Source organism: Fundulus heteroclitus, unplaced genomic scaffold (genome assembly GCF_011125445.2).
Source record: "Fundulus heteroclitus isolate FHET01 unplaced genomic scaffold, MU-UCD_Fhet_4.1 scaffold_92, whole genome shotgun sequence".
NCBI classification, from domain to species: domain Eukaryota; kingdom Metazoa; phylum Chordata; class Actinopteri; order Cyprinodontiformes; family Fundulidae; genus Fundulus; species Fundulus heteroclitus.
Window position 1 is genome coordinate 948,998 of NW_023397384.1, and position 24,109 is coordinate 973,106.

The following is a 24,109-nucleotide window of genomic DNA, read 5'->3' on the forward strand; positions in this document are numbered from 1 at the left end:
ATGCCAGAAGCTTGGGGAATGTCTCAAGTTGCTGAGGGATATTCAACCAAATGTTAGTGGCGGGCGTGTTCGGGTGTGCAATGTTGAACTTGACATTAAATTCTCACAATTCCTGTTTTTAAAGTCCGTTAAAGTTGCATCATAATAATTCCTCCGTGTTGACAGAACCTTTCTGATGCATCATTAAAGGCCCAAACGTTGATGTTGTTCATGCCGATGATGAGCAGAAGCAACCTTCTGACCATGAATATACATCTGTAGCGTTACGGTTACAGACTTGCTGCTTCACATAAATTGTTTGCCGGTACTTGAAGTGTCTGCATGGATGCCTGCGTGTTCGCATCTCCGAGCGCGACCAGGGCATTTTGTTTTAATTGTTGTTGTTTATCCATAAAGCTGTTAATCAGAAGATAACAGCTCCTGGTTCGTTAAGCGGGTTATTGTTTGCAAATCTGACATTCTTAATGGGCAGCTTCAGGTTTTTCTGCTGGAAATGGGAAATTGTGAGGAAAACAATTGGGTAATTTTCCCTCTGCCTGAATCCAGGTAGGATGGAGGAGACGGATCAGTTGATGCGAAATCTGCTTTTTGTTAAAGTCCGAGTCATCGACGTGTTCAAATGTAGCAGCCTGAAAGCAGAAAGCAAAAGGGAGACGAGGGAAATGTTTTCTTCAAAACTCATAAGGATAAGCTATAGTTTCATCAAGTCATAGCAGAAAAAATGGGAAAAGATGGAACATATTTTTTTAAAAGTACGTTGTTTTCCATAAAACCGCCCTAAATCCAGAGACGCGCTCGACTAAAACTCATCGAACATCCGAACAAGAAGCTGGAACTACAACTGTTTTCTGTTTTTGCTTGAATTCAATCATTGTTCATGTAGCACTTTAAGAAAGTCCCAAAACACTAAACGGGTCGAAAGGAAAGTGATTTTTTTTTTTCCAGGCTGAAGCTAGTTTTGTTTTAATATCTATTGTGACTCCTTCACAGCTTTGCTGCAGCCTCATGTAGCACAGGACGTGTTTTTTTGTGAAACTGTACCTTTAACTCCATGTTATCCTTAACAAACACATCGCCACACTCCTGCTGTAGCCTCCTGGCCTCTGACGCTGTCCTGTGTTCATGGCAACAAGCTCATCTGCATTCATGCTGGTGGGACAGCTGAAGAAAGACATTGTTTGAATTTTTCCTGCCGGTGACTCTCTCCACTCTCCAGCACGCTGCGCACACTCTCATCCTCACTCCGTTTAATTGTTCGCTCCTTCACTCCTGGCTTTTTTCTGTTTTTCCCCATTGTGTTTTTTTTTTTCCTTTTAAAAAAAAAACAAATAACAGGCTGAAATATGTTCCTCTGTAGTTAAAGCCATAATTTCTATTGTTTTTTTCTTCCTTTGATGTCATGAATGGGCAATCAGAATAAATGTAATATTTTTATTCAGCAACTATACAGCATACAATACTGTTTATATATTCCAGGTCTTGGTTATCAGCGGCGCTTAAAAAAGTGGGAATGTACCTGATTGTTCAGGCTTTATTATCTCATGTATGAGGTTGGTTTTAAAACGAATAAAATGGTGAATAACTTATTCTCCTGTCTGGATTTTAATTTTTTTTTGTTTTGTTTATGTATTTATTTTTATGTTAGCAAAATGTAGCTTTAATAGATGGGTTTTTGCTCTTTTGCATGCCTTGACATGCTTTATACTAGAAACAGTTGGATATATGCCACAACATTGTTGGCCTCTTTTCCATTCATTTTGGGATCCAGTATTTAACTTTTACTACCCTTTTTTTCTTTTTCTTTGTTTCTTTTAAGGAGGTTAATATACTTTCCTGGCTCTTGGCCCTTCAAACTCGAGTTGGATCTTTGACCTCTGTTAATCAGTCTTGCGCATTCCTTTGTAAACTAGAGCTGCATAGATTGCTGCTTGTTTAAAATCACAGCTTTAAAACCACATTCTTCTTTAAATTACAGTATTTTTTTAAGCTGCCCCCATTTTACTGCTTAAATGGCATTTGTTGATTGTATTTTATTACTTGTACGGCACTAAAATAGTTTATAAACGTGATGTTGAAATACATTTAGACATGATTTGCATTTAAGCGTGGACAGTCGGCCCAATTTTACCGGGCCATGTGGCGTACAGGATGTATCTGAAGAGCTCCAGTAAAACTTTCAGACTCAGCTTTAGACACTTGGAGGCATATTCATCATCCAAATGGAGATAAAAACACAATTGTTGCTGTTTATTTCTTATGCATTTACTGTAGAACTCAACCCTTAAAATGAAGGATGAAACAAAACTCGAAATAAAGGAACTTTCTCCTGTTGTGCAACGTTGTTGCAGATCTGTGGAGTAGAAATGGTGTATAAAGATAGAACCCAGATAGAAACCAAGCTTATTCGCACCAATTCAATCATGCCTTCCTCTTTTTGTTGAGGGAAAAAAAAAAAAAAAAAAAAAAAAACTTTGAAACTGACCTTCACTGCTCATCTAATCTGACTGAACATGAATTACTTTACAAAGGAGACTGGATCCCATTTCTAAATAATAAACTGAAAAACATATCAAACTTTACACCTTTTTATCGTGCATCACTCGGTACATGAAACCTAAATAAAACGCTGTGATTTTTCTTTTTAACGTGACAAATTGGGAAAACACAGAGAAATCCCGACTAGAAGAGTGTTTTCATTGTATAGATTAGATTAAAAATGTAAATTTGGGCATGGATTTAGTTTATTTTTAGATCTTGTGCACCATTAAGGGTTTAAGTCTCGCCCTGAACCAGCTGGTTTTGATTAAATCCCCTAAAATCTTCTCTGAGGGGGGAAAAAAAATAAAATAAAATACAGCATGCTGGTTTGTTGTTCCAATATTCATTATTATTGGGAGTTATATTACAATATTGCAAGTTGGACAAACAACAGTGGGACAAAACAATAAAACTTGAACTAGGAATATATTATTTTATTAGGCTGGCTGGGGGGCGGGGGGGGGGTTATGCAAATAATATGAGTGAGTGTGAAATTTCCCCAGACAAAAAGGGGGGGATGGTGCAGGGAGAAAGGGGGAGCTGGTGGATAAAATTGGACAGGCAGCGGGACTGTGGTGGGCGTGGACCCGGAGCTGAGGTCTTCCTGCTCGTCTGAACACGTGGTTCCGTCTCCGCCTTCAGTTCCTGTCGGGTGTGAGGAGGGTGCCAGTCCTGCCTTCAACTCTTTTTCGTCTATTTCACAGCTAGAGGAGACTTTCTGCTCCTGTTCATTTTATTTTGTTTTAAATAACGCAGCACCTCCTCCTCTTCTTCTTCTTCTTCCTCCTCCCCCCCTCCCTCCTCTCCTGGCGGCGCCTCCCTCCCGGGACTCTTCCTCCAACCAGGCCGCGGATACTTCAGCGTGGATCCGACTCTCTCCAGTGTGTGCGTGTGCGTGTGTGTGTGTGTGGGGGGGCTGAGTGTGGAAGAAGCTGCCTGAGATAAGAGCGTGTGTATCCCCCCCTACCCTCCTCCTCCTCTCCTCCTCCTCCTCCATCATCCTCCTTCATCTGCTCGGTCATGACGCTGGAAGCGATCCGCTACCGGTCCGGGTCCCTGCAGATCCTCAACCAGCTGCTGCTGCCACACCAGACCGTCTACGAAGACGTGCGCTCCGTGCAGGACGCCTACGAGGCCATCAAGTCCATGAAGGTGGGTTCGGTCGGCGCGCGCTGCCTGCGCCGCTGCTGCTGCACGCGCGTGTATCTCCCGTGACGGCCTCTCGCTCCGGCGGCTTTCATTGTTGTTGTTGTTGTTGGCCATGCCGCGGCGGCTGCAGCCTCTCCGCCGCCGACGCCAGCCTCCGTTCACGGCTTTCATCCGCGTCGATCATGCGCTCCGAAGCGGGTTTCTGCACGGAGACGCAACCCGCCCATCTTCTTTCTTTGGGAGAGATTATTGATGAATTATTAATGACCTTTGCCAGGTTTTTTTTGTTTTTTTTTTTTTCGCCTTTTGGTCCTGCGCTGCACTCAATGACACCTCCAGCTACTCCGATTCTGCAGCCCTGAGACGTAACAATGCTCAGGTAAACGCGCAATGTTTAGGCTCCCGGACATATTCGGGAATAAAAGCGCAGCAGTTCTTCGCTCTTTTGTCTCCCCGGCTGCACACGCACGGAGCAGCGGGCACTGACTGGGCTGATCCGGGGTGGGTGGGTGGGTGCTGTGGAGTGCGGGGATATATGACGGGAGCTGGAGGTGATCTCATACAGGTGCATAAAAAAAGACAATATAATCAGAGTTGATTTGAAATTCGCAGCTTCATCACAGATTTAATTCTGCTCAATTTGATGATTAAAGATTAAAAGCTAACAACAACCCAGCAAATTAAAATTTCACATACAGCTAAAAAATGCAATTGAGAAGCATAATGGTATTGTGTGTGTGTGTGTGTGTGTGTGTGTGTGTGTGTGTGTATATATATATATATATATATATATATATATATATATATATATATATATATATATATATATATATATATATATAAAAATACACACACACAATGCAGGCAGACAATTGACACCATCCATAAGGAGGGTAAGCACAAAACGACAGTGTTTAAGAAGCTGGCTGTTCGCAGAGTGCTGTCTACAAGCATAATAATGGAAAGTTGAGTGGAAGGAAGAAAGTTGAAAATGTTGCAACAGGAATATCCACAGCTTTGAGAAGGTTACGAAGTGAAGAGCATTCAGGCCTGCTCAGTGGTTTTCACAGTCTGTGGTGGTTTGGGGGCGCCGTGTCGTCACTGTGTTTTCTGAAGTCCACATTCAACACAGCCATCTGGCAGGACATGGTGGAGCACTTCCTGCTTCCTTCGGCTGAGAAGCTTTATGGAGAGGCCGGTTTCATTTTCCAGCAGGACTTGGTTTCTGGTCCACACTACCAGAGGTACCAATATCGGCTTTAATGACCGTGCTGTCACTGTGCTTGGTTGGCTTGGAGACACCAGACCCAACAATGCGGGTGATCTGAAGGCCGCTATCAGCAACCTGGCCTTCCAATACATCACATGCAGAACGCCTCTATGCCACACCGCAGCAACGCAGTAATTCAGGCATACATGGACCTACTGGTCAGTGATGCTGAAATTTCACTAGTGCATTATCCATTTTTTTTATCTATTTGCATTGGCAAACTACATTTTTTAACTTAAATTTGCTTTAAGCCATAGTCCTCAAAATTAACCAACATGAACACTTAGTATATCACCCTGAGTGTAATGAATCTGTACAATTTTAGCCTTTTTTTTTGACCGAATTACTGATATTAATGTACTTATTGATTCTGTTCTAATTTATTAAGATGCTGCAACTAAACCGCTGCTTACACACCACAACCACAAACAGAGGGCCTCCTGGAGCACTAGATCTGTCGCACAAGTCAGGTGTACAAATTTCTGGAGTGACACCACATCAGCAGTAACGCTGCGAAACAAAACCTGTGATTCTCTGTATTTAAAGTGGTTCATGTAAATCACAATGGTTGAACTGTGAAATATTGATTTTTGTAAAATATTTTGTTGTCGAATAGATTAATATTTTTAATGTAGCCTGACATCACCTCTCTACGTAGTACAGTCTCTTGATCTGAAACAAGCTGGGGGCGAGCTACTAATACAGTTAGACGGGCAATGCATAAACCTTTGAACATGCTGGTATAAGGGGGTACCAGTTTAACCATGCAGGTTAAAGGGGGTTGGAAAGGCCCCAAATCTAATTAAATTTAAGGCCCCGTAAAGCCTTGGACTGGCCCTGAACTGTGAGGTAATTTCATTTCAGTCTTAACTAGGCTAGTATGAGCTAAAATAAACAAAAAAATCCATTAAATTTCTATCCATGCAGGGTCTCATGTGCCCAGCGGTCAATACCCAAGAGGCAGGGTACACCCCCGACGGGTCGCCAGTCCCTCACGGAGACATCCGGGACAAACAACACTCCGCACACACCCATAAGGCCAATTTAGAGACCAATTTACCTAACAGTCATATTTTAGGACTGTGGGTGGAAGCTGAAGTGCCCAGAGAGAATCCATGAATGCACAAGGAGAACAGGCAAACTACTTGGAGATAGACCCCAGGTCAAACTCGGGCGTTGAACCCAGGACCTTCTTTCTATAGTGGCAACAATGAAAATGAAAAGCAAACTTTGTGATTTTTGTCTGTGAAAGTTGCTGAATAAAAACAGTGTTTCACAAAAGACAGCAGAAACACTACAGACAATTTAGAATAAGCAAAAAAAAAAAAAAAAAAGTAAAACCAGAAAATTTTTGTATTGCTTGTACTTTAAAATAACATTTGTAATGATGCCATTGGACAGATCCACTTTTTTCTTTCTTTTTTTTTTACAATAACTCAAGCTGAAAAAATTAGTTTTAAAGTGCTTATTATTGTGCAGAAAAATATAAATTTTTGCTTTTCTGCTCCTAATGGAGTACAACTTGGAGTATTACAAGCTGAGATTAGCTTGTTAATTGAGAGAAATCTTTATTTTTGTCAATGCAATTGTGCATTCTAACAAAAATTGCATTTTCCCGCCAGCTTTACAGCCCCCAGGGAGCGATCTGGAGCTTGCAGCCTTCTCAGAACGCAAGCGCGCTGCTCTAACCACTTGGTGGCCACTCCCATTGGTCGGGCTATCTGCTGCGTAACTATCCTGCCGCTTTAAGCCTCCAAACTGTTGTTTTAAAACGTCATTGGCAGACTTCTAGCTCTAGTGGCAACTCTGGGCCACACAGGGTAGACCTCTTGACTTTGGCGTGACGACTAACATCTCCCTCCTCTCCAGGTGCGTGGAGCCCCAGCCATCGCCATCGTGGGCTGCCTCAGCCTGGCCGTGGAGCTGCGGGCGGGCGCCGGGGGCGACGACCCCGTGACCTTCATCAGGGAGTCTCTGTGTCACCTCACTTCAGCCCGGCCCACTGCCGTCAACATGGGGCGAGCCGCCCGCGAGCTGATGGAGTTTGCGGAGAACGAGAGCATGGAGAAGAACTCGGAGCAGCTCCGGGAAAGGTGGGCCTGTTGAACTGGAAGGCAGTGTGAGCTCAGTGGGGATTCCTTTGATGACGCAGTGTGGTTGAACATTTGTTTTACACGTATTCCCCTGTTCTACCGCTGAATGTTTTGTGTGGGGACGTAGTATGAGCTGACGCCAGAAGCGGCACACGCGACAGAAAGACCCTTCAGGACCTGCGGTTCTCGGCTTAGGCTAACGGTTACGGAAGGTTTGCAAAGTTGAAACCTAAAAATGCAAAGTTGAAACCTAAAAAGCAATGCTGCACATGGTTCTTTTGTGTGAAACCAGCACAGCTAAACTTTAGTGCGAAATTATTCAACTGCAGCTTCCACATTGACGGATTCTCCTAAAGAAGCTGTTGCTACAACACGCTCACACGTTCAGCACCAGCTTCAGGTGTGGTTTAGAAAAAAAAACTTCCAGAATCATCAGTTTTTGTTTTGTTTTTTTTTCTTAAGTGCAAATTGGTAGCTGTGCACATTACACTTGCCACAAATGGAAATCTGTGACTGCCACAGGAAATGTCAGCTCCGGGTTATTTGTAGCGAGCAACACTTCGGATTTCCTTCCCAGCTGTAAAAAGAAATCAGCCTTACTGTTCCAAACGTTTACCAAAATCACTTTACCCTGACAAATCCCCCTGCAGTTGTCTGTGTGATCGGTTTATGTTGCTCTGTGTTTGGTTGCTGATGTCCCGAAGGTTTAGAAGCCTTTCTGAACAAGGACAGTGGTCGTCTGGATTAATTTTGAGCAGTCATTGTTTTATCTGCAGTAGATGGCATTCAGGGAGAGGATCTCGTGGCTCACGCCTTTTTCTGCACCAACACAGATATTTAGCAAAACCGATCTTTTGCATTTTTTTTTGCACCTCTCGTCTAAATGCAGATAGTTTTCATGATTAAAAACAGAGATGGGGGGAAAAAACTTTGTAAAGTTGAAATTAATAAAACTAAATGTATGACGTATCCATGTGGAGTAGATATGCCAGGACTATTAAAACAGAAAAAACTAGAGCTCCATTGCCTGAACGCTAACTGTTGCCTTTGGTGTTAGAAACCTCAACCCTGAAGGTTGTGTTTTCCCATCCCAAATCTCTTTTTTCTTTTCTTTTATAATCTTCAAATGTAAGTTTAATATACTAATGACTGAGGGGAAAAGGTAAAGGCTACCAAAGAAGACATGAGCTACCATCATTTCAGAGGAATCTTTCAAATCTGTAATTTAGTTAGTAGTATAGTTTTTAACATTCTCTGCATCTTTTTTTTAATTCTGATAGCATTGTCTCCACCTACTGGCACAGAATGTGTATTACAGCATTTCCCAAGAGCCTGTGCAGACAGACATTAGGTGTCCCAAAGCTTTAGGAAAAAATGTTGATTAAACAAACGCATTAGCAGTAACGTTGTGACGGACCAAATCAAGCTTAAACGGCTACAAACAGGGAGCATACATGAGGACATTTGATGGATCTAAAACAATTAAGAGTGCATCGCTTCTAGGAACAGCAGGTTACAGCTGTTTGATGGGAATATACTCACCTGTTCAGTTCAATTTAGTTTATTTAGTTTATTAACCATTTATTAACCATTTCAGCTTAAATATCCCCTTAGGACACTTTACATGGCAAATGAGTCTATGTCCAGAAAACAGAATCAGATTAATCCAATAATATGAATGCATTCAAGTTCAATTACATGAAGTCCAGTTCAATCATTTGTATAATACAGTAAAAATCACTTTAATACCAAAAAGTATACAGAAGCTATCCAAGGAAGCCCAGTTGAATGCATTGAGTCACTGAATTTGCATCAATCCCTCATCCTGAGCAAGCATGTGGTGACAAGTGCAAAGAAACTACTTCCTATTGAAAACACAAACCACTGTCTTATCCTGGGAAGGTTGTAAAAAATATTAAAAGTTTGCTCAAAATGTGTTGAGTCGGAGTTCAAGATCTCTCTCCTCTTATCAGTTTCTGGAACGCAGAGCCTTGTTTATCAGTGTTCCTCTGCTAAAGTCCTTTAAAAGCTCATTCATGTTTGCGTCTGTGAGGTTCTGATTCCCCGCTTTCATTTAGAGCGCACACACTGCAAAAAGGGAACTAAAAGCATATACAATTTTATTGAAATTGGTGTATTTTGCCTTGATTTGAGCAGCTAAATAAGACTATTTGCCAATGGAATTAGTATTTTTACCCCTAAAATAAGATAATTAGGAATTCTGCTCTTGAAATAAGATGATGGAGATGAATTGTTCCTATTTTAGGTGCAAAAATCTTATTCCATTGGCAAATAGTCTTAGTTACCTGCTCAAATCAAGGAAAAATACACTAATTTGAAGAAAATTTTACTTGTTTTTAGCTCCCTTTTGCCAGTGCAGCGTTCTAGGAGCCGCACATCAGTACGCTGCCAGAGTAACATTAGATGTCGTGGCTGTCAATGCAGCACATGTTAATCCTAGCTGCTTTAAGTGATGTAGTGATTTTTATTATTATTTTTTAGTCTTGTAGAGTGGGGATCCTTGTGGCCTGAATAATAATAATACGAAAGCCCCGGTTCTCTAATGACTCTCTACGGTCGCAAATCCTAAAGTTATGAACTGCAGAATAAGCTTAGCCTTTTCCATGTTAGTGGATCGCTTTAGCATCACTAGATCTGTAGTCCTCGTTCTTTTTGCCTCGAGGTGGAGCCGTGTAATGGGGCTGCTCCTGTTTGTCGTGTTTTTAACTCGGTTTTATGCAGCCAGCCCGCTTATGGTCCGGCTCTAACACAACTCATTTCTTCCTTGACTGCACAGGGTGCAGAGTGTATTTTCCACTCAGCCAGCTCCTCGTGTTCCTGTTACGTGTTCACCGTAAACTGTCAGAGCGCTGCACAAAGAGTTTCACCTCTTTGCTTTTCCTCAAAATTAGGTTATATTTAATCTATAAATAACTAGTTGTTGTGCCTGCTTACATGTGACATTTAGGATGCTGCAGTCTCCATTTTCTTGATGGCTACAGATGTTTCTATGGGCCAGCCTTAATATTTTGCTCCAACATGAGGTTAAGTTGGTTGAGGAAAGCCCCTATAATGTTCTGATAGCACTCCACCTGATCGGGCTCAGCTTCAATTCTTCGTTTCTACTTCAGTAAACCAACATCTTGCTCCTGCTGACGTTTTTTGTTTAATTCTGAGAAGTTTATCTAAAGTGCTCAGCTAGTACAAGCATGTTGCTCTGTTTTCATACGACTTGTTGATACCACCGAGCACTGAAGGCGAAGGCTAACTGGAATTTGAATGTTTATTATTCTCCCGTTGGCTTTTTGGAGGCCTGAAAATTTGCAGAAACTCACCAAGTTTTGCATACCAGTCAGACGTGCATGAAATTTAAGCGTTTAGATGGTTTCTCAAAAGTTGCAATAGAAATATCTCCACAGAGACACCCTGAAATTTTAAAATAGCCCTCCTCGTTTACTTCCCTTAATCAGAGGTATAACTTTTGGTACACTCCTAGAACGTCCCGAAACCTACATAAAACTCCCATGCAACCAGTCTACAAGAAACAGAAAGTCGGCCATCTTGGATTGATTTTTTTTTTTTTTTTTTTTTTTTTTTTTTTTTTTTATCTCGACCCCAATTTGGCCATTTCTAGTCTCTACATTTGATCAAACCCCAACTACAGATCTGAATCAATTGGGTTGAACTTTTGTGAGCTTTCTCATAAGGCAGTGGCGGTCTGAAGTTATCACAATCCTAACTTTTTGTGAATGTCTAAAAGGTGGGGCCATGATAATCAAAATTGTTATAGCTCCTACAAAGAAAGTCGCTGAGACGCAAAGCCTAAGCTCCGCCCCCTGAAAACAGGAAGTTTAATGAAGTTTAATGACTTCCACACACAAAAGGTCAGATCTGTACTAAAATTTCAGTGTGAGATCACAGACCAACACTGATCGCAATCGCACTGCCGTTTGCTCGCATCACTGTAGCCCCGCCCGCTTAGAACAGGACATCCACCAGTGAAACAAGTGTCTTCCTGTTCTATTTTGACTCATAAGTTTGAAGCTGTGTCTAATGACAGAACAAGGTGATATTAAAGTCTGCCATGAACAGTGACTGTTGGCTGGACCGAACCGGCCTGGCAGAGCGGCACATTTCGGTACCTTGCTGTTTGCATACGATCGACTTAAAAATCATTATATCGAGTTTGAAACAATTCATGATTTTTGTCAACCTACAAATGGGTGAATTGGATTACATTGACTTCTGAGTCAACTGCACCTCTTAGAATATTTCATAAAGCTATTTATTTTTTAACCTTTTTATACAGGTGGTCTAATTGAGAGCCGTCTTATTTACAAAGGTGACCCGCTTTGAAAAAACAAAGTTACAAACACAGTAGCAATGGTAATAATTGCAGTTCAAATTAAATAACGTAATAAAAATATGACTTAAAAACAACTATATTAATTTAAATCATTGTGGACAGGATTGAACCCTGCCGAATCATGTACCATATCTCCATGACGCATTATTGGATCCACACCAAACTTTAGCCCCGCCCACTGAGACCAATATCACAGGTTTCTGTAGTAAATGACCCTCCATGACAGTCTGCAGCAGTTTCAAAATGTATCTAATAACAGATAATAATTTTAAATTATATTTTCAAAATACCACAGGAAATCTTTTATTAACCCTTCACCACCAAACAGGAAGTGACTACAACTCCGATCAGGAAGATTTCATTTCGGTCAAATATTTTTAAGACTTCTCGCATAAGCTGAGCAGAGTCTAACTGAACACAACATCGAGGCTTGGTTATAATACCGCCTCGTGGCGACATGCAGAACTGAGTGGCAGACCCACTCGAGGTGGTGAGGCCGAACCGACGGGTTGTTCAATGCTGCCTTAAGCTTTAGTTCTGCTTGTAACATGGTTCAGTATAGTTTTTGTATGACTGCACGTGACAAATGCTGGGATTTTTAAAAGTTGGATGTTCACTGGAATGAGGCAGACATAAAATCCCCAAACAGAGTACATCGCTTATACGTATTGGGAGTTTAGTTTAGTCGGGGACTTGGACCCTGACCTTTTTTAAGATGCCATGAACTGGACTCTGAACCCACATTAAGGATCGGGGTGAAACATCCCTCCTTTTGAAGCGCACCGGGGACAGAAACATTGAGTTGATTGTATGAAATAGACAACCCGAGAAAGTGCGGTGCAGCTGTGGGGGAATGAGAGTAGAGAACCATGTAGCCGTAATTGACTTGCAGTCTCTGTGGACACATTAATGCTTCAGTGGCAGCCGGAGCCTCTCCTCGGTTCCCACCACTCAGTTCACCCCTCGCCCTCTCCTGCAGTGTGATTTCGTGGATCGAAGACATGCTGGAGCGCGACGTCAACGACAACAGGAAGATCGGCAACTACGGAGCCCAGCACATCCTGTCCGGCGTCCCGAGGGACTCGGTCACCATCCTCACGCACTGCAACACCGGCTCGCTGGCCACGGCCGGGTACGGGACGGCGCTGGGTGAGACCGGAGCTTCACGTCTGACGCGTGAGAGACGAGCGCGGCTGTGTCTGTCTCCCGCCGTCTGTAACGGCGACTCTCGTGTGCAGGCGTGGTGAGAAGCCTCCATGCCCTGGGCCGGCTGAAGCGCGTGTACTGCACGGAGACGAGGCCGTACAACCAGGGGTCCAGGCTGACGGCGTACGAGGCGGTCGCTGAGGGCATCCCCGCCACGCTCATCACAGACAGCATGGCGGCCCTCACCATGAGGGAAATGGACATCACAGGTAGGACTCTGAGGACAGCGTCTGTCTGTTATGTTGTTTAATCCTAAACGTCCCATCACCTTTGCTGATTCCTTCAGCTGTGGTCGTGGGGGCGGACCGAGTCGTCGCCAACGGTGACACGGCCAACAAGGTGGGCACGTACCAGCTGGCCATCGCTGCAAAGCACCATGGGATCCCCTTCTATGTGGCTGCACCCAGCACATCGTGCGACTTGAGCCTTGAGAGCGGCAGGGACATCATCATTGAAGTGCGACCCCCTGAGGAGCTCACCAGTATAAACGGCGTCCCCATCGCCGCCCCAGGTAGGAAGCGTGGACGTCTGAAAAGGAACTACAAGTCCTTTAAATATAAGGTCCCTCCATAGTCCTGGGGGAAAAAAAAGCATGGAGTTTGTTTTTAACTGAATGGCATGAAAAAAATAACCCAATATATAAAATTATGTTTTCCAGACTTTTGTTTCTTTTGATTTTTTTTTTTTTTTTAAAGGGCAAAGCCTGATGCATTATAAATCCAGTGCACTGCAAAAACAGAACTAAAAATAAGTAACATTTTCTAAATTAGTGCATTTCTCCTTGATCTGAGCAGGTAAATAAAATTATCTGCCAATGGAAAGAGTATTTTTTACCCCTAAAATGACTTGGACTTAGATTTAGACAACTTTATTTGTCATTTTGTATGCACAGAGTGCGTACAGAACGAAATTTCGTTTGCATACAGCTCGAAAAAAATCACAGTAAATTGCAGTAAATTACAGGATAAGGTGCAGCGGTGGTGATAAAATAAGGTAATTAGATATAATGCGCTTGAAATAAGTTGATGGAGATGAGTTCTTCCTATTTTAAGTGCACAAATCTTATTCCATTGGCAGATTATCTTATTTACCTGCTCAAATAAAGTACAAATACACTAATTTCAAGAAAAATTTACTTATTTTAGTTCCGTTGTTGCAGTGTGGAGTTTCTTAGAAACTCGGGGGAAATTTCTCAAGTTACCACATACTGGTAAATTTCAGACCAAAGAACACTCTTAAAGACAAAAGTACCAAGTCCTCCACTCACACCAATCAATAGCTTCTAATGACCCGGGACAGTGGCGGGTGGATCACTGATTTGCATCTGACTGGAGCGGATTGGCCTCCATGTGCTTAAAAACAGCAGCGCTCCAACAGTTTGCTCAAGGGCGAGCTGCCGGATTTGACAAACACTCCTGAATGCGTGTTGAAACGTTTTCTGAAGCACTGAGCAAAAGTCCGGTTTTCTCAGATTTAAGCCCGTTTGCTGTGGCCATGACCCGGATAACTGTGAGGATTTGCTCAGGCAATAGCAGTGATGTCGGAAGCAGAGTTTGGGAAATCAATTTGTTATTTTAGAGCACGGACGAGCAGCAGATAAGGTTTCTTGATTCCTCTTAACGCGTTAATGTTTGTACTTACACGCATTAGGACACGTGTGCAGATCAGCTGAGGGCAGTGTGTCCTGATTAAATCATCTGCCAGTCTTGTATCTTGGCAGCAGCTGTGATCTCCAGAAGAGGTCTGGGCCAAATATCAGCGATCCAGGCCTTCTAATTCACAGTCCCCTTCCAGAACATTACAGCTGCAGCTGGTGTTTGTATGGAAACAGCTCAGAGTTTGATCCCCCCCCCCTTTCTTTAATTGTCCGATTTAAGAAAATGGCAAAATACGGAGAAATTCCTCCATGCCAGGATTAAGATGGCTGAATAAAAAGCAAAAATAAACTGTACAGCTCTTTCATTGCTGTTCATCTTTGTTATTGCTTTGGATATTCATATTAATTTCCAAGTCTAATATATTTAAGGATTATGTTTTTTTTTTAAAAAGGGTTAAAGAGAAACAAAGGTCACTGAGGGGTGGCCAGGGTGGGATCAGTGTTTTTTCATGGGGGCACAGAACTAGGGATTGGGGAAAATAAAACTTAACAGGCCATTATTTCATTGTTAATGTATTAATTGAGCCAAAGAGCCAATTGTGGCTCTGGAACTGCAGCTTGCAGACACCTTGATCCTATTTCAACACGGCTGGAGCTAAATGTGAAACAGCTTAATTTAACTAGCCCCTGCTGGCCCCCAACTAGAACCGCCCCTGCTGAGGAGTGATGTTATAAGTGCTCTATATTGAGCCCGGTCTGTCTGTACCTTATTTTTCGGACTATAAGTCGCTCCGGAATATAAGTCGCGTCAGTCAAAAAAAATGCGTCAGGAAGAGGGGAAAAAAACAGACTATATAAGTTTTTTATAAAATCAAAGACTAAAAACTGACATTTAATCAGGTAAGACAACTTATTATATTACACAATTGCATCCACAACAGGTTGAATAACGTGGAACATACCTGGGAGGTTGAATGGGGTAAATTGGCATAACAAGCCAGCAACTTCAACCGTCAACCTTCTCGTAAGCACATTTCAGCGTGACGAGCCGTTACGCTGAAATGTAAATAAAATTACATTATCTGACTGCTGCAACTCTCTTTCCTTCCATGTGGAGCCAAACCCACTTTAAACATGTTACCGACTCCTAATTATCCATTAATTGTTACATAGCCAAAAATTGGAGACCTCTGCGATTTGGAAATTGTGTTTTTTAAAATTGAGATTATATTACAAATACGATTAACTGCGCAGCCCTACTCCATCATTATCCATAAATGGTAATGGGGTTTCTGTTTTAGAGTGACATACTCCGTTTTAGCTTCATTTTATGTCAGTGAAGCGTTTTTAAATTGTTTATAAATGTTTTATTACTACCGCCTTGAAAAATAGGCAAATTTGTTTCATATTTTCCTTTTTGACAGGTTTGTCATCTCAAAATTCACCCTGAACAGACATTACTTCCCCTGTACTTGCACAGGGCGCCTCTAAGTGCGTAATTACGCTGAAGGCTCAGTTTGAAGTTGTTCACCGAGCAGATGTTTCATGTTTGTACTCTGCTTCTCCTTTAACCCACTAGCATTAGTATTAAGCCTACGGGAATTTAGTGATATAGGAAATAACACTTTTTTTTAATGTATCTTAACCCCAAATTCTGTAGAGATGCAGCCCTTTAAGCTCTGCGCTTCATTGCATCTTAATTTTCTACACAGCTATTTGGGAACTGATTGTCCGGTCCCAAAATCATTTATGTTCAATGATACCAGGTTGAGGCGGTGAGGGGAGCGGAAACAATTCTTTTCAGTTCTGCAATGAGCACGAGGGATAACCATAGCGGGCAAAATCCTTAAATACTAGTGTTGCACCAATACCAGTATGGGACGGGGCTCCGATCCAGCACTAAAATGGTGGTATCAGTATCGGCGAGTACCAACAAATAGGGCACCGATACCATTTTGATGTTTGTATGTCACTTGAACGCAGCCTTCTCTCTCCCGACTAGTATTATACATGTTATATAAGTTCATGAAAGTTGCACTATTTTGGCATTTGAGAGCCAAAACTCTGGGTTTAAAAGATATTATTCAATTATTAATGTAATTTTTACTGTCTTATTGTTGGACTACTATTATACATGTTATAGTTTCACGAATGTTGCACTATTTTGTCTTTGAGAGCCAAAACTCAGGGTTTAAAAGAGATTATTCAATTATTAATGTAATTTTACTGTCTTACTGTTGCGCTACTATTATACATGTTATAATTTCACGAATGTTGCACTATTTTGGCCTTTGAGAGCCAAACGTTTATTCAACTATTGTCACTCATTCCAGGTAGGCAATGAAAAGTTCTACTACCCTAAGTAGTATGCAGTTGTTCATATATATACACACACTCATGAATTTCAAACAGATGGTCTCGGTATCGGCCAATACTGCACAGCCAGGTATCGAGGCCGAAAAATGGAATCGGCGCAACACTGATAAATACAGCCAGTAAAGCGCTCTTTTTAAAGAGGAAGAGGAATGAGGTGGTTCTGCTGAAGCTCCCAAAGTTACAAGACCTTAAAAATACCCCTTAAAGTACACACCAACATTATCGTGTGACTAAATTGAGTACGTGGGCCTGAATTCAAGCGCAAGGTGTGACGCAACAACCCCAGAGCACGCGTACCCCATCTCCTTGCATTCGGCTTATTGCAGTCCTGCGGATTTCTCTCTATGCCGCCGATTTACCGAGAACTAGAACATGAAGCTCACTGTTTTCATGTTTGGGACAAGCATATTTCAATTTTATTCTACAATTTATTTCAGTTTATGATGACTTTAAGTGACACCCCTTTTTAAAAAAAATAATTCAAAGGAAAGCCACTTGATTGGGTGGGCCCTGACACAAAGTAGGTGGGCATAGGCCCTCCCAGGCCCACCCATAGCTACGCCCCTGGTTAAAAGTGCTCAATGTTTGATGGCTTTTTGGCATCTTTAGTCTTATCAGACGCCCGTTAGCCAGTGGCTAAAACTGCTGCCTAGCATCTCTTCTCTTGGGATCCATAAATAAACACAAACAGTAATTTAGTGCAGAAATGGTGGTGACGCCAATGGAGCAGAATTTAAGTTCATCTGATTGGTCTTTAATTGTATGCTTGGTTTAAATTGGGCTGTAAAATAACAACCACCCTCTCCTCGCTGCAGGTATCGAAGTGTGGAACCCGGCGTTCGACGTGACGCCTCACCAGCTCATCACGGGGGGCATCATCACCGAGCTGGGGGTCTTCCTCCCCTCCGAGCTCCAGGCGGCGCTCACAGGCCGCCTCACCGCTCTCTAAAAAAAAAAAAAAAAAAAAAAAAAAAAACCCTCTCAGCGCCTCCCGCTGGTCCCGGTGCACCACTGCACATTCACGTCACACACTCTAAAAGACACTCCTGTCTTCACTGAGGGTGCACAGCTCGTGGTTTTACTTTGGGTTTCAAACAACGCACAGTCACTGTAACATGTCCGCGGTGCACTGTCTAAAAGTCTTGAGTAGCTCTGCCAGCTGCAGACCAGAAAAAGAAAAACGGATTTTCCAGCGCGGAGGGGTCGAGGGGATATTTCCAGTCTCTCCTTTCTTTTAGATCCTCTTTCTGTAGTCTTCACATCTTTCCCATGCCACGTTTTCATTTTTCTTTTTCACCTTTTAAACTCTTTCTAAACAGCTTCTGCGGCAAACAGAGCTCAGCTGGGCTCAGTGTAATTCAATTTGGCAAAAATGAATATCTAGAGTCATAGCAGAGGCAAAAAAAAAAAAAAAGAAACAATTAAAAGACGCAATTCTTTCGATAACATATCAGTCGCGGTTTCCAGAATGCTGCTACCTACTTGTAAATATTTATTCCCTGCTGGTAGTGTGTGTACATATGTAGAAAACTAACCTCTGCTAGTAAAAAAAAAAAGAAGGAAAAAAAAAAGTACTGCTATTTTAACCAAAAATATGGTTATTAAAAATCAAATCTGCCATGTAAAATGTTATATTAACATTTAATTTCTATTATTCAAGCGTAGAAGTTTTTGTCTAGATGACTAATCAAAATTATAGCTCGTAGACATTTAAACACAGCCTTTATTGGCCATATAAAAAATATAAAAAAAACACTTTTTTTTTTTTTTACTACCTGTACGTTTTAATGTCTGAACCAATCAGCTGAAGTCTTTAACAGGACATAGCTGTATTTATACCTCACTTCATGTCTTCATCTCACAGGCTGTTCTGTATTATTATACCACACATGTATGCTTGCATTATACCTAGAAACGCAAACACGTGTATCCTGACAGTCCTGCCGTGATCTGAGGAGGCGAGGGCAATTTTATATAATCCCGACGTTTAAAAGAATAGTTTGCTGTAAAATGGAGGTTTTGGCTCACTACTACTTCACCTACGACCAATTTTATTCACCTGCAAGTCTTTTTTTTTCTTTTTTTTAATGCCATTACTGTATTACCTTTTTAACTAACAAATTTTAAATGTAACCTACAAATATTACTGGAGCTGGACAGTTCCTGGCTGATGCCTTCACGCTTTAAGGTCAGACCTGCAAATTCAGGTTTTCGTTGGTACTAGTTTTTAATCTCTAAAGACTTTCCAGAGATTGATTTTAATCTAACCGGAATTTCCAAGATTATACGCGTTTCTGCATCAGAGTTTATCCTTTCTGACCTTTTTATCTGATTATAGTTAATTACTAGAAGGTGTATCAAAGTACCTGCTTTTTACTGATGTATTTACAAACCAAAAGTTGTAGGATATTTACCTTATCAAGATGATTCTTTAAAAGCCATTAACCTAAACAAGAAAGAAATGGATGGATCGGCTAAAAAGGTGATGTGTAAAACGCATGTCTTATTAGGCCTGCCCTGGATTCTGTCTTTGCCGACCGTCTTTTATATTCCCTCAGATTGTAACCTGCCGCCAGGACAGCTCACATTTTTTCAAACGTCTACTCATTAACTCTGACGTAAAATAAACGGTAAAGGGACGGGATTTATAAAACACTTTTTTTTTTTATCCATAACGACCACTCGGAGCGCTTTGCACTAACCCGCACACATTCATACACTTAGATGCAGATCCCCCATAGATTTAGGTGCCTTGCCCAGGGGCACATCTGCAAACGTGGTAAGGAAGGAAGCTGGAATTGAACCCACAACTGTCTGAATGCGAGATGGCTGCCCTACGCATTGACCCAATAGAAACAAACAAGTAAAAGAAAACATTTTGAGTGAAAAGTTGCTCTTTCTGAGAATCTGAAATGAAAAAACCGGAGCTAAACTGTAGCAGTTTCCTTTACAGCTCATAGGTCAAAAAAAACTTTTTTCTTTTGTTGTTTTCTTTTTTTTTTTTGTTATTTGACCTGTTGATCAGAGCCAATCAAAGAAGAGTTGCCAGATTCAGGCAAAGTAATCAATGCATGTCTAAATCTAATCATCAGCTGATGTTACATTTGTCCAATTATTAACAAACGTGGTTAATCGGGGTTAAATTTTAATGTTTATTAAAAAAAACGGTTTTAGCTTCTGTTACTTTGATATGTATTCATTATCAGCCCAGCTAGTTTTACCACAGTGACTGTAGGCTGCAGAAATAAAACCAGGCGTGAGTAGTAGAGACCTGAGACGGTTCTTTTAGGCTCTGGGTGTGTATACGGGGGGGGATCATATCGTTTCATGCCGTATGTGTGAAAATCACTGCAGCAAACACGGTGACACCAGGAACAATCTGAATGTAAAACCTCTCTCTGCCAGACATGTTTCAGTGTGAGGGCTTCAGACACCCGGTCACTTCTTGCCTTTGTGCTCACTTCAGAATCAGAATGTGCTTCAACTCTTTGGACTCTTCCCTCCTCTCACCTTAAATTTGATGTTTCACGCTGACCCCTCCTCAGACCTTCATACATGCAACTCCAACCCCAAGCAATGTATGAAGCATTAAAAAGTTGTTTGGTTTTTTTCTAGTTATTATATGTATGTTAAGCCTCAGCATAATTTCCTTTTTCCTTTTGGAGATTAAGATCATTTAGTACCAGTATTACTGGCAGAACAGTTGCAGAGATTTGGTAAAAGTATATTTACAAAATTTCTAACTTTATATTTGGCAATATGGCGAGTCGATGATATCTGAACTGCTCCCGTTGTTCAATTTTGAACAAGCTTACTGTCTACATACTTGTCAGACCTAAATGAGGACTCTGCATCTTCCCTGACATGCATAAGTGGATATTCTTAAAGGTCAAACACTAGAACCGACTTGTTTTTCTTGCTCCTTCTAGAGCGTTTCAGGAGCTGAAACAGTCCTTCCACGCGTTATTATGCTGATGCTGCGTTTGGTTCGCCTCTGAAGTCGGAGCTCGGGACACGCTGGATGTCAGGAAACCAGTGGGAGCTGCTCTCCATCACAGGCTCTCAGTAACTAGAGGAATATGATCAATCTTCCTCTTTCCTCTCGATTTTCCGGCAGCCTGTCCTGATAAATCCGGACCTCCAGCGTTGTGCGCTGAGATCACGGAGGATGGAGGTCCGTCCTGAAGCCTTGAGATGCTGAAATCCTGCTGTTTGCAGAATCAATAAGCCTCGTTCTCTCCAGTGAACAAGAAGCTGTCCCGTACCATCACACGACCTCCACCAAAAGGCTGGTTTGGCATTGGCAGAGAGAACCTGGGTAGTTTTTCACTTGATTTGTGCTCAAAGGTGATATAGGACTCCGAGTCTTGGAAAGCTAGAAGCTCCGGGTCGGGTCCAATTTCAGCTTCAATATGGCTGCATTGAAAAGATGGTCAAAGTTGCAGGAATGAAGAGTTATTTTTCTGACCTTCTTTAGGTTTGTGTCCGTGATGGTGGTATTTGTGCTCACATATTCAATGGCAGTTTTCTAATGTATTAAATGTGGAGGAAAATGTTGGCTGTTGTGTTGCTGATTCTGCCAATCCTGTTCACAACCCACTGGTCCTCCAGCCTCAATCTAGACATCATTCCCAGACCCAAAGTCCGACTTCTGAGGCAAATCTAAAACGGCGAGAACAGGAGGGACGAAATAGAAAGAAAGCAATCTTTCCTTTAACATCTGTCAACTCTTTTTTTTTTTTTTTTTTTTTTTTGAAAAAACAAAACAAAAAACTTCAGTGAGGTTACAGATAAAACTATTATTTTTCTGAACATTTGTTTCCATGTGTGCCACTGTGATGTAGCTATAGAAAAAGAAAAGTATACATATTTACATATATACAAACATATGCATATATTTGAAGAGGCCAAACCCTACAAGAGTAATTAATTAAAGAGCAAAGATTATTAAGAAAATGTTTTTTTTTTTAAATCATAAAGCTAAACATATCTTGGGTGCATTCACGTGTTTTTGGCTTTTATTTTTGCAAATTATTTGAAAATTGCACACGATGCCAGAGCAATTATTGGATATGTTTTACCTTAAAATCTCAGCACATCTGAACGAGGCTGTGAGACGATGCTTTCATCCTCCAGCAGCCTTTACTTTTGACGCCCGACTCGCTTCCAGGTATCCAATTAATTTCCTAAAATCCAACTTGGAGGCTTTTTTTTCCTTTTTGAAAAAATAAAAATCAACAAACATTGAGTCCTCCCTCTGAAGTCTGCCATGAGCTGTTTACACTGTGGGCTTTTCTGCTGAAAACCAACCTACTGTAATGCTACATCCAGACAATATATCAGCGGCTTCGATAATAAACGCAACATAGTTTGGACAATCAGTCCGTTGCTGTCACGCGTTGCAAAAACAAAAAAAAATCAAAACTGGGTTTATCGTCGCTACAAACAACTGGAAGACCTTTTTCTTGCATTTAAACATTGCATCATTTAAAAAAAAAATTAAAGGAGGAGAAAAACCTCCAGGTCATAACCCTAATCTTGTGGATTTTGCTGTTGGTTTCATATTAACTTGCAACTTAAATGCACAGTTTTTGTCCAGAAAAAGAAGAAAGAAAAAAAAGAAGATAAAAGACCCTTTGTGTTGATGATAATCACAGTATCTATCACTCGACTATATGTTATTATAAAGCTGTAAAGTTGTCTCACTGCGTTGTTTTTTTTTCTCTCCCATTTAACCTCGACTCACAAAGATAGGTCACCCGCGAGCGTATCGAACTTTTCAACAAATGTTTCTCTTTGGGTTTTGTACAGTTCAAGACGCATATTTTCTGGGGGCGTTTTTTATTTTTGACGACGCTCCACGCGTATGTAGCAACTATGAGGCCATTTGATCCGTAACAAACCTCCGTCTCTCTTTCTTTTTTTTTAAGCGGTACAGTCTCTTTGTCTGTCTGTCCGTCCATGGTAGTTTATACCCGTCTGACTGTGGTCTGTTTTATTCCCTGATCATTGTTGTGACTCTGTGCGTAGGCCATTAGAACACCACGCTGGGGAGGCCTCCTCGGCCAAAACACACTACCTCTCCGTCTGCCTGCATGGACTCTGAACACAAGCACTCGGTCCGCTCCAGCAGAGCAGACCGACTTTAAGAAAACAAACCTGGACTGAAACTTTAATCGGTTTTTAACGTCTTTAAGCGCCAACACGAAATGTAACTCTGTGGCTAGATTGTGGGTTTCCGCCGACAAAGCAGGTTTTTATTTTATTTTAATTTTTTTATTTTATTTTTTCTTACAGCAAGTGTTCGAGAGGTTAATAGACCCGACATGTTCTGGTGCCAAAAATCCAGTTTCCACATTGACTTCAGTGATCAGAGTAGGTGCTTGTGCTTTATTGCAAAAGGAATCACAGTGGAGGGAGTGCTGTTCACATGGCCTCTTTAAGTGCAAGTTTCTCATTGTTGTTATTATTGATAATCTCTGTTTAAGTTTGTAACGTGGAAATGGTTCCAAACTGGATTCTTATATATCATGAATGAAGAGATTTCTCTTTCACATCGGTACAGAGAAGAAGAAAAAAAAAGAATAAAATGGTAAAAAGGTATGTTTTCCTTGTGTCTTCTTTACTATTTGGGCTTAAATTTTACATTGAAATCGCAAACTATAGGTTTTATGCAAGTATTACAGATATCGTAGTGGCTGAATACTTGTGCATGCCAAACTTTACAGAAATGTATTTACTGGGGGAAAAAAAAATTTGAGAACCATTTATAATTTTCCTTCCACTTCAAAATGACTTCTCAGATGCAATCCAGATAAAACACATTGAGGTTTGCGGTTGTAATGTGCCAAAAATGTGAAGTCACGAATGCATTTGCAAGACACTCCATTAGAAAGAAATGTAATTTTCAGCCGTCCAATCAAAATTTAATATGGTTATGTTAAAAGGTTCTGTGAAAAAGTAAAGAAACGTGATCCACTGGCTGCTAATGGAGAAGTAATTGATTCATTTGTGTAGTTTAACAACTTTTTTTCTGCAGAGATCCTTCAGTTGCGGAATGGTTTTTCACAGCAACCATATTAAGATACTTTATGAAACCAAAAGATATACTTTTTTTTTTGCCAAGTGTGAGACGATCCATTATGCTCTTTTTTTCAGTTAAATTTTATTTATATAGCGCCAATTCATGAAACATGTCATCTCAAGGCACTTTACAAATTCAAATTCAATCAGGTCATACAGATTGGGTCAGATTATAGATTGGTCAAAAATGTCCTATATATGGGAATATATATTTCCTATCAACAGTGATGTGTGCCAGGAAACTCATTTTATGGACGCCAAATCTCTCTGATTGTTGAATCATGAACTATGACCTTAACTGAGGCCTTGCTCCGGATATTTGTCTGACATTAAATTTATAATTTAAAACAGAAATCAGTGACAAATAATTTTTTTAAACATGTTTAGTTCACTAACCTGGTAAATGTGTAGCACTCTCCTTCTTGTGTCTT

The 24,109-nt window shown here is 41.1% G+C and overlaps 1 protein-coding gene across 1 annotated transcript; it reads left to right on the forward strand.

Moving 5' to 3' along the window:
* The first annotated feature begins 3,129 nt into the window (after positions 1-3,129).
* On the forward strand, positions 3,130-23,196 carry mri1 (methylthioribose-1-phosphate isomerase 1). The gene is made up of 6 exons (XM_036134806.1): positions 3,130-3,690; positions 6,827-7,050; positions 12,396-12,565; positions 12,655-12,831; positions 12,909-13,133; positions 17,411-23,196. Exons 1-6 carry the CDS (start codon positions 3,559-3,561, stop codon positions 17,542-17,544), a joined length of 1,062 nt encoding a protein of 353 aa, XP_035990699.1. The 5' UTR covers positions 3,130-3,558; the 3' UTR covers positions 17,545-23,196.
* The last annotated feature ends 913 nt before the right edge of the window (positions 23,197-24,109 follow it).

What these genes read in the sequence shown, in the direction of transcription:
- mri1 (XM_036134806.1), top strand. Translation starts at nt 3,559, where the DNA reads ATGACGCTGGAAGCGATCCGCTACCGGTCCGGGTCCCTGCAGATCCTC. An exon ending in AGGCCATCAAGTCCATGAAG is followed by an intron (nt 3,691 to 6,826) that starts GTGGGTTCGGTC and finishes CCTCCTCTCCAG; the next exon opens with GTGCGTGGAGCCCCAGCCAT. An exon ending in GAGGGAAATGGACATCACAG is followed by an intron (nt 12,832 to 12,908) that starts GTAGGACTCTGA and finishes TGATTCCTTCAG; the next exon opens with CTGTGGTCGTGGGGGCGGAC.